At 39.2% G+C, this 14,211-nt stretch overlaps 4 protein-coding genes and 1 long non-coding RNA gene across 5 annotated transcripts; 3 read left to right on the top strand and 2 right to left on the bottom strand.

Annotated features, from left to right (window-relative positions):
- The first annotated feature begins 490 nt into the window (after positions 1-490).
- LOC121803156 lies at positions 491-2,692 on the top strand. The gene is made up of 3 exons (XM_042202883.1): positions 491-787; positions 1,199-1,494; positions 1,636-2,692. The coding sequence occupies exons 1-3, from the start codon at positions 491-493 to the stop codon at positions 2,690-2,692; spliced, it is 1,650 nt and encodes a 549-aa protein (XP_042058817.1).
- A 766-nt stretch (positions 2,693-3,458) lies between these two features.
- LOC121803051 (serine/threonine-protein phosphatase 7 long form homolog) lies at positions 3,459-5,775 on the bottom strand. Its single transcript, XM_042202794.1, has 5 exons — positions 5,012-5,775; positions 4,857-4,944; positions 4,332-4,778; positions 3,690-4,250; positions 3,459-3,605 (listed from the first exon to the last, which is right to left on the bottom strand). The coding sequence occupies exons 1-5, from the start codon at positions 5,773-5,775 to the stop codon at positions 3,459-3,461; spliced, it is 2,007 nt and encodes a 668-aa protein (XP_042058728.1).
- A 1,857-nt stretch (positions 5,776-7,632) lies between these two features.
- Positions 7,633-8,182, bottom strand: LOC121804581. Its single transcript, XR_006051177.1, has 2 exons — positions 7,990-8,182; positions 7,633-7,880 (listed from the first exon to the last, which is right to left on the bottom strand). It is a non-coding gene; the product is annotated as an uncharacterized LOC121804581 (long non-coding RNA).
- Positions 8,183-9,942: 1,760 nt separating this feature from the next.
- Positions 9,943-12,874, top strand: LOC121743669. The gene is made up of 2 exons (XM_042137002.1): positions 9,943-10,468; positions 12,345-12,874. Exons 1-2 carry the CDS (start codon positions 10,021-10,023, stop codon positions 12,752-12,754), a joined length of 858 nt encoding a protein of 285 aa, XP_041992936.1. The 5' UTR covers positions 9,943-10,020; the 3' UTR covers positions 12,755-12,874.
- Positions 12,875-12,918: 44 nt separating this feature from the next.
- On the top strand, positions 12,919-13,716 carry LOC121743680 (uncharacterized protein At3g28850). The gene is made up of 3 exons (XM_042137011.1): positions 12,919-13,183; positions 13,252-13,380; positions 13,452-13,716. The coding sequence occupies exons 1-3, from the start codon at positions 13,049-13,051 to the stop codon at positions 13,527-13,529; spliced, it is 342 nt and encodes a 113-aa protein (XP_041992945.1). The 5' UTR covers positions 12,919-13,048; the 3' UTR covers positions 13,530-13,716.
- Positions 13,717-14,211: the final 495 nt, after the last annotated feature.

Genomic DNA, 14,211 nt, shown 5'->3' with positions numbered 1-14,211 from the left:
ATATTATTAGGGTTTTTGATAAATTTATTGTAAACTTACTATATTAGGGTTTATTGAAAAAAATTGTCTTTAATTGTTGTATGTATGTTTTTGCAGAAATCATGCAAGTATTCGTGAGTTTATATTGGGGTGGAAGAATATATCAACTTCCTCATGTGGGCATTTGTTATGATCCTCCTCGTGCGAGAGCTTCCATCGTATTAGATTCATGTGTTTCATTATCTGAATTAGTTGCAATGATATGTGCTAAGATAAGAATAGATTCCAACCAACACTTCATCGAAATATCTTGGAGGCATTGTTTCTTGGGTACCGGTACGAGTTATGTATGTACTGCGGTTGACAGTGATCAAAGTGTGTTTTATATGTTCAATGCGGCTCTAAATTCTACTCGGCATATTGAATTATTTGTTGAGTATTCGTCTGTTGGAAATGCCTTCATCCTACCAATTGTTGATCATGGTGTTGGATCATCTACGAGGTTTGAACTATGAGCATCGATTGCGGTATGAATGAGCAAACAGATGCTGCAGATTTTGCAGATGTTGGATTGAATACTCAAGAGAATGTACAAGAGCATGCTGATGTTGATGTTGTACGAGGAGACCTTGCAGATCCAGAATTGTCGTCCTCATCGTCTGATGATATTTTAAGTGATGATTCCGGTGCTGACTCTAGTGATGAGGAGGTAGTGTATAAACCCGTCGTACAAGGTGAACAACCATTTCCAGAATATGTTCACACTGGGTTGAAATATTTTCGCAAACTGCCAAGTGGTCCTACTGAGGTACCTGAAGTTGGTAATGAACGCAGTACCATGTACTGGGATGAAGAACACCCATATCGGATTAATGCTGGAACAAAATTTGATAGCAAGCTGCATGTGAAGACTGCTATTACTATGTGGAGTCTGAGGCAACACCGGCAATTTAGGGTGGTTGAGAGTAAATTAAGAAGGTGGCATGCCGTGTGCAAATTTCCTAATGGGAGGACAGAAGATGGGACAGCTATTATCAGCGAGACCGACGCTGACAAAGCGAATGAATGTCGGTGGGAAGTTTCTGTTACACACATGGCCCATGATGATATGTGGGAGATTAGGAAGTGGCGGGGACGCCATAGTTGTGAAGGTCATCGTAATGATAGAGGACATGCTAACTTTTCATCACCAATGATTGCTTTGTGTATTCGCCATCAGTTGCTAAAAAATGCCGAGTTTAGTGCCGCCGCCGTAAGAAATTTTGTTCATGACAAATTTCATGTGGTAGTCAGTTATAAGAAGGCATGGTATGCACAGAGAAGGGCTTTAGAGATTGTATTTGGTGGATGGGAGGAGTCATTTAGGGATTTACCAAGCTACATGCTTGAACTGCAGTATAGGAATCCAGGCACCATTGTTGAGTGGAGGCATAACGAGTTGTTGAGCCAGGGCCGTACTAAAGTCTTCTATTACGTGTTCTGGGCACTTGGGCCTGCTATACATGCTTTCCAGGAGTGCCAACCAGTTTTGACAATAGACGGAACTCACCTCCGAGGAAGATTTAAAGGTAAGCTGCTTGTTGCTTGTGGTGTTGATGCTAACAAGAAATGTCTGCCTATTGCATATGCTGTTGTTGATGAAGAAACTGGCGACAGTTGGGAGTGGTTTTTGAATCATGTCAGAATTCATGTGGTGAAGTACGAAAGGGAGGTATGCATCATTTCGGATAGGCACAAAGGAATCCTCAAGGCTATGCGTTCTGATGAATGGAAAAAGCCGCCGATATGTCACCACAAATTTTGTTTGATCCATGTGAGGAAAAATATCTTATCAAAACTTAAGGGTAAGGGAGGTAAAGCGAAAGGCATGATATGGGCATTGGGTGTCACAAGTCAAGTACGCAAGTACGTGAGAAGGCGACGTGCACTACGGGAGGAAAGTCTTATTGCGATACACGAGCTCAACAAAGCCAAAAAAGAGAACTGGTCTCTTTGCTATGATGATGAACTGAGATGGGGGGTGCCCTCAACAAACATGTCAGAGAGCTACAACAACGTACTAAGAGGTGTAAGAGAGTTGCCAATTAGAGCTTTGGTTGATCTGACATTTTGGCGAACAGTTGAATGGTGGGCAGATGGAAAGACTGAAATACAACAAACCGAAGGTCGGTTGACCCCCTGGGCGAGGGACAAACTTGTTGCGAATGATGCGAAGGGGCAAATGCATTACTGTTCAGTAGTCGCCCGAGAATTAGGTCATTACCAAATTCGTAGTCGTCCACGTGTTGAAAATGGAAAGGCAAAGGGCGATAACAGACTAGATGTCGAGTTTATGGATTCAAAGTGCAGTTGTGGGAAGTGGCAGATGTGGAGAGTCCCTTGTTCACATGCGTGCACCGTTGCCAGAGATCGAGGTAACTCTATGTTTGAACTCATTGATAAACACAACCACAAAGCTACATGGGAAGCACAGTACTATGGTGTCTCATTTCAAGCACCAAGACACCAAGACTATTGGGCAAATCCTGGATGGAAATTGCGTATCACCCCTGAGCAGTTGCTTCCTCGAAAGCGCGGACCAGACAGAAGAAGGAGGATTCCTAATCAAATGGATGTCCGCGAGGAAGATGAACCGAGAGCTCCACGCAAGTGCAGGAATTGCGGTGTAGAGGGTCATGACCGAAGAAACTGCACAGTCGGTCGTGTTATGTAGGGGTTATTAACATTTGCAGTGCAGGTATTTTTTTACCTCAATTTTTTATGTTCATATAATTTTGATGTTTAGTTCTATGAGAAATCATACTCTTTCTGTTGTAACAGGACTTGTGTAGGTGAAGACAGTGTTGGACAAAAAGCATGAAACAAATTTGAAGACTTTGGAATGAATTGAAGATTTGTTCCATTTTGTATTAACTGAATGTCGAAACGTTTGAGAAACTAGGCGGTTATTGCAATTGTTTGCTAATTCACTAGTTTGTTTCAATTAATTGCTATCACAACAGCATGTTTCGATTGATAGTTGGATCAGTAGATGGGTGTATTTCCGCCTGTTCTGTGATTTAAGCAAGTTAGAGACGCATGAGGGAGATGCGTCTCTACCTAAGACGCATGACCCTCATGCATCTCTATGAACGACGCATGAGGGTCATGCGTCTTAAGTAGAGACGCATGAGGGAGATGCGTCTCTACCTAAGACGCATGAGGGTCATGCGTCTCTATAAACGACGCATGAGGGTCATGCGTCTTAGGTAGAGACGCATGAGGGAGATGCGTCTCTAACTTGCTTAAATGGCAGAACAGGCAGAAATACACCCATCTACTGATCCAACAATCAATTCACACAATACTCATATCACAACAACCAATTGAATTGAGTTTGCAATCCAAATAAATTATAAAAAACACAACAATGTAGTGATTGAGTTTGCAATCAAAATAAATTATTACGGATCAAAATAAATTATTCCGGATTACAGTTTCTACTTATACGACGACGGAGTGTATTTAGACGGTCCAGTCCCCTTATTCTTCCTCGTTGACAGTCTCTTGTACACTTTACTCATGAGCTTCCCAACCCCGCCGCGGGATGAACCCTCCATAGAAGGTCGAGGGTCGACATCGATGCTCTGAACCATTTGAAAAATAAACAAGATTAAGCACATCGATCCAATGAAAATAAGAATGATCGAGCAATAAGTTGAAAATAATACCTGTTCCTCCTCGTTTTCCTCCTCTATGTTGCCAGTTTCTTCTTCTCCAGCATCATCCTCTTCGGCAGATTGTACGGGAGGCACGATCTGGTAATTCTGGAAGAATGAATCGGCCGACGCTCGGGCTCCACTCCATTGCTGCACGTCTTGGCTTTGTGAATATGGGCGACGAGTCCAATCGGGCTCCGGCTGGCTAGGAGAATACTGGGGACGCTCCCACTGTGACTGGGACTCATGCTCCGGGTATGCATACCACTGGGGTGGGTCAGGCTCTTGATACTGCGGCTCTGGTGCGGCATAATCGGGCAACGACTGGGACATCCTAAACTGCTTTGTGTAGCCGTGTCCCCCAGTCCGAACACCAGGTACTCCACGACGCCGTGGCACTACTTCTGGTTCATAAGGCATGACCACATCCTGATGTTGCGAAGCGGGGTACTCCATGACATCAGCGTTGTTCGTAGATTCGAGGACATTCTTCACAATTTCTCGAATCTGGCGCACTCGTGGGTCCATTTCGTCTTCCGTAGTTAAATGGAAAACCTGCTGAAAACCCTCAACCTAGACAAAAAAATGATACACGTATCAATACTAAACAATCTATATCACATGAAAGCATATAGTTTAATATAACAAACTTACAAATAGTCTCATCAAAGCAGCCGACTCGTTCATCCCACCAGTGGCCCGTGTCCCAGGCTGAGTCATGTACGTCACGGTAATCCTGTTATACCACGCCATATACCCCGGGTTCATGGGAATATTCATGGACATCGGTACGGCGTATTCGGCAGCTTGGAACCTCTCGTACCTCATGTCCCACTTCCCAATGTAGAACTGATGCGTGTTTGCCCAGTTGTTGCCCTTCCTGCCACGCCGATCATTTTTGCCCAAATGATCGGCGTTCCTTAGCATCCTATCTACGTAATGCGGTATATCCTGATACCGATTGAACTGTCGGCGCACTCTTCCAGGCTCATGGGCCTCGACATAGGCCCAACATACCAAGTAGGTTTCGCACAAAGAGCATCCATTCACATCATTGCAGTAGTCAGACAGTATGCAAGATGCGTATGGCGTCCAGATAAACTACAAAACAACAATGCAAATGCCAAATTAATTTCATAATAAGTTCATAAATGAAGTCTAAACCGAAAGAATATTCACCTGGCCAGGTCTAATCAGAGATATTTGGTCACGGTAATGCTCAACCGAGTATCTAGGAGCATTTCCTATCTGTGTTGTTCCTTTCCACCTATACATAAAATTGATGTAAGAAAATAACCCAATATGCATTAATAAATAAATACTTAGGTATATACCTGGCGCCACATGGTGTATATGGCTCGTGCACAACTGGTCCTATGAACGCAGGCCTCAATGTGGGCATTCTTTCCCACGCCCATAGCTGCAGAAGGATCATAGGCCCGCCCAACTCTTTTCTCTTATCCATGGAAGCCTCGCAGAGATAATGATAAAGGTAGGCCAATGCCGCACTTCCCCAACTAATATTCTTCACCTCTTCCGGCTCCCCAAGCCCATTCAACCACATAAATGGCACCTTACAGCCCGTGGTGTCCGGTAGAATGAGACCTCCTAATAAAACTAGGGCATGGATACGTGCCCTTTGGATGTAAACGTACGTAGGTAGGTCATCACCCAGTGGCATCCTAGTCTGGTTGATGAGCGCGGTCATCAGCAAACCGCCTTGCTTTGTCTCTGTGGATGAATCTGGTATCCATCCCAGCAGATCGCGGCACTTGCTGGTCCAATCTGGAAAGTTGTCATGATAGTCACGCCCTGTGAAAACGAGACCATCCGCCCTCAAGCCCCAGATGGCTTGCACATCTTCCAAGGTGATCGTCGTCTCACCGATCGGTAGATGAAATGTGTGTGTCTCCGGCCTCCAACGCTCAATCAACGCCGTGATCAGCTCATTGTCGACCTTCATTGGCTTCCCACAATCGATCACGCCTTTGAAACCAAAGACGTCAAGCCAATATCTTACATTCTCATGAATGTCGACGTCCCAAGTCTTACTTTCAGTCCTTCTGACTTTAAATACTTGGGTTGTTCCCTCTTTCATGAGTTTATTTGAAATGTGATTTTTTTGCATATTTAAGACGGACGGGTCTTCGGGTCCATACAATAAATGTCCGGTAGAACTTGAAGTCGCCATCTAGTATAAGTACATATTCACAAAACAGCAATTACAAATTCACAATGGCATGTACAAATAACATAATATAACAAGAGAACAACGAGTGATAGGGTTGCAAGTGTAATGAGTTAGGTTATTTGTTATAAACCCTAATTTACAACCAAAATCACAACATCAATCATCTAAAACATACCAATATTATACAATAGCATTAATTTAGCCACTAAAATCCATTACAATTAACTAAACAACAAAAAAATCAACCAAATTGGAGCTATTTGTTATAAACCCTAATTTACAAATATTAGGGGAAATCTAATCAATCTATTCAAATTAACAACAAATAAGGAAGGAAGGTAGAAGGATTGAACGAAACTTACCGGAACACGAGTGGAAATCGTCTTCTTCGCCGAATCAGAAAGAAAAAATCGCCACCAAGTTTCGTCTCTCTGCGTCGTGAATGAGCTACTGCCTTCACTGGTGTTTTAATTCGAAGTTAGAGACGCATGAGCCTCATGCGTCTCTCAATAAGACGCATGACGCTCATGCGTCGTCGGTGGAATTTAAAAAAATAAAAGACGCATGAGGCTCATGCGTCTTTTATAGAGACGCATGACGCTCATGCGTCGTTAAAATAAAACGGAAAAAAAAGATAGACGCATGACTTTCATGCGTCTCTATGAAAGACGCATGAGAGTCATGCGTCTCATTAAAAAGAGACGCATGAGGGTCATGCGTCTCTCCTAAATCCGGAACAAAAAAAAAGTGCAGTACAAACGAGGAATGATATCTTTTGTCTAGTACAAAAGAAGAAAAAACCCCATGAATCCACAGTTGGAGTTTGTTATTTTTATGATCCTTTTGCCTTATAAAATACCTCATCTTCAGTTCACATAATTCATTCCCTAGCCTTTCTTGGGGGGCTTATATTGGCTGATATTCATCATGTGATGGTGTTATCACATAATTTAGTAGAAAGGTCCATATTCAACCAGTTTTTACAAATGCTGAATGTTATCGAACTTCTTCAAGCACTAGATTTTGTGGGAATTTTTCATCCTCTTTAACTGTGAATCAAACATTGAACTATAATAACCTGATAATGCTCGCTCAATCTACTTAACTGGCTGGAGCCTATGGTCTTAATTCTTTCATAATTAAGGGAAAAGAGTATCTCAGTCACGTATCGGTTGTGCACTGTTTCCTTGATCATTTCATTTTAGTTATCTTTCAAGTAGTGGTATACCGTAAATTCTAAGCTTGTCTGAAAATTGAAATCTTCGGTAAAAGATGATGCTTACTTGTATTATTGCTAAGTATAAGCAGATGGGCCTCATTTGATCAATTCAAAGAAAATGAAACTCAAGCTTTACATCTTTTTATGCATCCAGTTGGATCCATTTTTCAATATGTTTATTCCCAATTGATAGTCCCTTTTGAATAATGCAACTGAAATCTCTCGGACTATTAGGTAAGCAACCGAATATGGACTGGTGTTCTTAAAAGTGTCTCTAGCTATCTTCTTCCTCTTGCAGGAAGAATCTCAACTCAGCAAAATAACACTATTAATGACAGTGCCAAGATGTGAGTTGCTAAGTTAGAAACTATTAAACGTCGATTCTAATCCAACGGCAAAATAATTTCTGTTTAATGCCCAAAATAAATGACAGTACATTCCATCCCAATGAAAGAAGTAGTTAGTGTTTCTTCAAGATTGTTATCCGTTTTCATGCCAAAATACATCATGAAGAGGGATTAATGAATGGATAACGGCCAAGAATATAATCCTAAACGTTCTTATAGTTTCTGCTGCTATGTATTAGCTGAAAAATGAATCACATTCAGTCATGATAAACTCACACAGAAATCTAATAAATCTTTCAACAAAATTTCATTAGCATTTGAGCCAATCTCCAACTCGAAATATTATTCTGAAGCTCAAATAATAAAAAAATCTTGAAAGCATGGTTTTATAGCTTCTGCCCTTGTTCTTGCTTATGCTCATCAACGTCTGCGGTTGGAGGGATTTTCTGCAGACAAAAAAAGATCGCATTATAAATTAGAAATAATTCGGTGGGGCATTTGGTCGAACAGGTTGTAGACACAGCGACGATTTGGCAAGGGGAGTAGCGGAACTACCAGATTAGGCTTGTAGATGTTGTGGACAATGGAAGCGCCGGCGAGTAGTGACGCGACTACGACGACGGACGACCATGCCAACGACGGAGTTCCCGTCGGCTGCTTCCCTCCGCCGAATTTCCGATTCATCTCTTTTTCTTGCGTGGCGTTACTGCAATAAAGTAGGTATTTGCTAGTATTCTACAATTGGTAATTTCTGTCAACTGGAAACTATGTGTATTTCAATGACTCGATAATTTAATAGAGGGAAATTTTTTTGATCAGTAATATTGGAAAATATATTATGGGATTGATGTAATATTGTTTGAGCCACTTTTTTATTATGCTAAAAAAAATTTAGAAGAAAATACCCTGAAAATACCCTAAAAAAACATGCATGAATTCAGTACGTGTTTTAATGTAAAAATTGATAAAGTGGGACGGAGAGAAAGGGTAGTGGAAGTAGCGTTAGTGGAGAGTGAAGTCCTTATGTTTAATTGGAGTATAATGGTATAAGTTGTAAAAAAAATGACAAGTAAGGGTAATAAGTTTTAAAATATTTCTAAAAATAGAAAGTGCATATTTTTATGTGATAGACTAAAATGAAAGAATGTATATTTTTGTGGGATGGAGAGAGTAAAATATTTAATTTATCTCTTCTAAATTTTTTTGCCCATTTATTAATAGAGTGAAGGAAAAGATAGGTAAGACAAAGAGAAAAAAGAGAATAAAGAAAGGGGAAAAAATTAAGAAAAATAAATTATACTATATTTTAATAAAAAAGAGAATAATAAATTAAAATATTTTAATATATTTCTCCCTTATTCATTTTATCTCTTTCCCATTTACTTCGTCTATCTAATTTATAATGGTGTATAAGGAATGCACTTCAAAAATATCACTTTTTTAACTTTACAACTTCCCACCAATATAGGCCATCCGATTTTAGTTACAGACGCACATGATTGTGCCACATCATCTGCTGGCAATTTGATTTAATATTCATATTTATTTGTACAAAGGGTAAGCACCCAATGCATATTTTGATCAGTTACACTAATTCCCTTAACTGCGGTCACTCCCACATAGTAAGTTACCATATTTACTTTTTTTGCAATTGAATTAATCATACTTTCCACATATTTCATTATTTTCTACAGTTGAAGAAGATTGATCCTGTCTTCAATAATCGACTTACAACTTTTACAATCTTTCATTATCTACTTCTACAAAAAACTCATTTACACATATTATTTGAGAAGTTTTCACGCATATGCACATAACCCTTGTACTCCGTTTTATATATTGTTGAAATACACATCGTAAATCTTGATTTTACTTCAAAGAAATGTGTCAATGGAATTAGACAATTCGCCAGTTTATGAGTTTTTTTTTATTATGCTTCAATTCGACACTTGATAAAATATTTTCATATAAAATTTGTTCAAAATAATCAGTGATTATTCATAATATTTGTCCAAAATTATCAATGCTCACAAAAATAGAATACCAAAATAAATATATGTTTTTTGATAAGGAGTTTAGCTTGAAAATATGCTAATTTTTGTAAGGATTTTAGCTTGAAAAGATGCTAATTTTTGTAAGGAGTTTAGCTTGAAAAGATGCTAATTTTAAACAAAAATATACAATTTTATAGGAATTATTAGGGTAAAATGAGGATAGTTTAGTAATTAACTTAAATTAATGAGGATAATTTTGGCAATCATAATTTTAATCCTTGCTTGTGACTTATTGTACCAAACACTACAATAAAATAACTCACAATTATCTTAATCTATCAAACACCAATATATGTAAATTAACTAATCGAAACTATGATTACTATCATAATAGTATCTTGTCTAGTCGGAACATGACATAGCTATCAAACGAGCCTTTAAGTGTATAGGGAGTTTAGTGCTCCCTTGGTGTATAATACAGTATATATATTTAGAAATAGAATTTGAAAAATTACTACTCCGTAATACAGATAAATTTTGTTGTCAGAAACCCAAGATGAATACTCTCCATTAAAAATAAGCTTAAAGAAAAATGTCGGAATCGCACCGCACCCGGTCGAAGGCCGCTCCGGACTGGACGGCGGAGGAATCCCTAATTTTGGTGAACGAGATCAGCGCCGTCGAGTCCGACTGGGGCTCCACTCTCCCATCCTTTCAGAAATGGCAGCAGATCGTCGAGAACTGCAACGTCCTCGACGTCAACCGCAACTTGAATCAGTGCAAGCGCCAGTGGGACGCCCTTCTCACCGCCTACCGACGGGTTAAACAAGGAGCTCCGCCGGATCGCTTCTTTCCACCTGACCTCTACGCCGCCATCGATCAGTGTCTCACTACCACCGTCAAAAGAAATAACTGCGCCGGAGAGGCTGAGGAGGAGGATGCGGCGATGCCGGAGGAAGAGGAACAAGTAGCTATGGAGACTGATCCGGATTCCGATCCGGATGCGCAGGGGCAATTGACTAAGTTATTCTTTCAAACTGGTATATATAATTTTCCCCCTTTTTAGCTTCACTCTTTTATTTTCAATCTTTGGGTAATTATTATGTTCGTTACTTCTTTCCAATTATGCAATTGATTGTGCGTTTTACAATAATGTCGATTGCCCTAACATGAAATGTTATACAATTATTCTTCATGGCTCAACTCGTGTAGAGATTTAGAGCATCTCCAGTGGGCGGACATCCCACTAGGACATCCCAAAAACACCTTCTGCCACGTCACTAGGACTTCCCATCCCACTGCCACGTCACTAGGACATCCCCTCCTATGTCCGCCCTTCCCACTAGGGCATCCCGCAATAAAAAAATCACAATAATTTAATTACGTAAAAACGGAAATATAATTTTGACACGGAATACGGGAAATCAAAATACGGGCAAAAATACATATTCATAAAACATAAAAAACACATAGTTAGAAAAAAGCAAAATACATAGTCATTCAAAAAAAAGAAAAATACATAATCCAACAAGTGGTGCAAATGAAATTTGTAGTAAAAGAAGAGAGAAACTTGTTAACAACAAGTGGTGCAAATGAAATGAAGTTCAACGAGCCGTATATATAGGGTTTAAAAAAAATAAAAAAAATTCGGACGTCCGAGCGGGACGTCCGACCCTTGCCACAGTGGCGGACGTCCGCCCTCCCGTCGCAGGGACGTCCGAGGACACCCGACGTCCTCACGGGACGTCCGTATCCGACCCTAAACGCCACAGTGGCGGACGTCCGGGTCGCCCGTCGCGACGTCCGACCGGACGTCCGCCTTTGGAGATGCTCTTAGAAAGTATACAAAATTATAGAAGAGTGAATTTGTAGCCAATTAATAGTTTTTGTGTGTTGCTGGTAGAGTGACAGTGCTCAAGCCTTTTTTAGTTTAACTCTTAAACTCTAACCTTTTGACCTCAAGCAAAATCCAAAGGCTGATTCATGTATCTTGATCTCGTTCATTGAGGGGATGGTGAGGTAGGCTGATTCTGTTGTGGTATAGTTATTTGGAATGGAAATTTTTTTTGAGTGTGTTCGAAGAGAGAATAAAGTTTAAAGACTATTCTAAAACATGACTATTTAGTTGTGAATACCAATCTGCCTTAAATATCTAATTAAGATGTTTATGCATCGTGATTACGGACATTAATCTAGGTATACTAGAATGGGAACTTTGGTTTTTATTAGTTTGATTTCTTTAATTGACTTTGCATATGCACTTCAAACTGAATATTGTAGTATCCTTCAGGAATGTAGAAAGAGGCGCAAATAGCATCTTTCCTCCGTTATAAATATGAAATTATTATTAACTGTTGCTTCTGGCTTCCTTTCTTATGTTCATGTTCTCTCACAATATATAATTGGAGAGCTTGCATGCATGGGTGAGTGGTTCACTGTTCAGGTGCTTATTTATGGCTTAATGGACTCAAGTTTTGTTTATATCTATGTAATTGTAGTATTATTCATAAGTTCCACTTAATGTTGAACTATTCCTAATTCTTGTTTGGGCTAGTGCTGTATGCCTTCCGTCTCATTCCAAGCTATATATTTTTGTCATCGAAGAAAAACAAACTCTATTGATTGGTTTTATCGCCATTGTTGTTTGTTCCTCACAGAAGCTGGTAGAGGTAATCTAGAGAGTTTGCATTCCGTTGTTGATTGGTTCATATTCTTCTGTTTGGCGCTGATTCTTCAATATGCCATCGCACATATATGTTTCACATTTAAGTCGAAGTAGTTTTGTTATAAACTTCATTTTATGTCGTCTGGAGGTTTTTGAGGGCTTGGGGATGATTGAATGATAAACATTGTTTCATTCTTGCCCAAGCTTAAGCAATGCACAATTACGATATCTAAACATTTTTTCAAAATTAGGTTCCAAGAAACAGAGACCAAGGATGAAGCGTCGAAAGCGCAGACTTGAAACCCAAAATCCTTGGGGATACTTCACGAGCACGAAGAAACCACACGAAGAATCTAGCAGCATACAGGAAGAGGCTAAGCAAACAGATAACGCCGTTGAGAGCTTGCATGAGGAGATCTATACTGAGACGAAAGAGCAACCAGAGTCGGAAGAGCAATCACTGGCCATGATGCTGTGGGAGAGAGCTTTGCAGATCAATGCAATCGTGGAAGGAAACCTAGCCGATGATGTAGATCTGAAGAACACTGAGGCTGTTCAAATGGATTTCACTAGACGCCAAGGTGATAAGCTTATAGACTGCCTTGGGAATATCTCTACCACTCTTAATCAGCTTTGTGACTTGGTCCAGAAATGCAACTGATTTTTCAAAAAATTTCTTGATTTTGTATATATTACTATGTCAAATGTAACTCTGCACTAAATGAATTATTGTCTTGAAACCAGATCAACGAAATAGAATGTCCAAAACAATTTTAATTTACCATAACTTTCTTGAATTTCCATCTTTTTCTAGTGTTTAAAATTCTGGCCCAGTGGCAAAATTGTGATAAGGGGATGGATGTGAGGCCAAATTCAGAGACACAGAAAGAGTGGTAATGGATAGATGGGTGGATGGATATAAAGAAATTAACGTGATTGGCAGCCAAAACAAACTATGGCATTTCCTACAAACATTTTCAGCACCACTTGTCGGAATCCTAATTTGAGTTTCCCAATCAATCAACAGTTACAAAACTCAGACTCAAAGTCAAATAGGGCTTATGTGAAATGCAGAAGAGTTGAAGAACAGGTATGATGATTTTTACAAGTTAATTATTTTAGGTGTATAATTGAGCTGATGAAGAAGAGTGTTGTTAGGATTGTGGGATATTGTGTGAAAGTTGCAGTGGCATAGGATGGGTTGTGTGTGAGTATTGTAAAGGGGTTAAGACGAATGTGAAAGGGGAGAAGAACAAGATCTATCGACGTTGCCCTTCTTGCAGAGCAGTATGTAATTTCAAATTCTTTTAAATGCTTCTCAATCCACTCTTTTTAATGGAATGTTCCCTCTTTTGCAGATTGGAAGCGTCTTGTGTTCAAAATGTAAGGTCTATAAATGTGTCACATTTCCAGACATAAATGATGGCCTCCAATGACCAATGATTCATTTCAATTTTAAACTAATTTCATGTCTCAATTATCTACTTCTTAAATATACTCTTTTCTTTTTATATCTTTGTGTGTTTCTTGTCTGAAATCTTTTTCTGTTCGAGTATCTCATCATGTACACATACACAATCGGAAAGTTTAACAAAAGTATTCCATTTCGAATGTTTGTGTAAACGTTTCTTTAATTAATTAGTTTAAGTGCGTAAGAATTTGTTATATTTATTGCTATTGAATCTATATGGAGTGGTTAAAATGGAAATCATTCTTTTACTATGAAGAATGTTTTCTTGGTCCCTCCTATAAATTGGTTGAACCTTAAAGTATTAAAATTACTGCCTACAATTAGTTTACTTATTGAATTGATGATCAGTTCTCAGGTAAGATTTTAGCAAAATAGGAAAAAAGAACTAACACTTTGAGGCAAACGATAATGATAAATGAAAAATAATGAGTATTATCATCTACGTAAAATGGCATGGAAAATTCATAGATCCAAATCATAATAGTATAAGTGAAATAATGAATAAAAAGATACAAAACCATGGACTCCGTGGTGATAAAAAGATATGAAGTGCAAGGGAAGAAATAAAGAAAGCAATGTTAAAGAGAATAGATATCCCACTATCGAAAGTGCAGTGGATGGAGTGTGGGATACATAAGACCCATGGC

This window comes from Salvia splendens, chromosome 1, assembly GCF_004379255.2.
Source record: "Salvia splendens isolate huo1 chromosome 1, SspV2, whole genome shotgun sequence".
Classification (NCBI taxonomy): Eukaryota; Viridiplantae; Streptophyta; class Magnoliopsida; order Lamiales; family Lamiaceae; genus Salvia; species Salvia splendens.
This window is presented reverse-complemented; position numbering and strand designations above follow the sequence as displayed.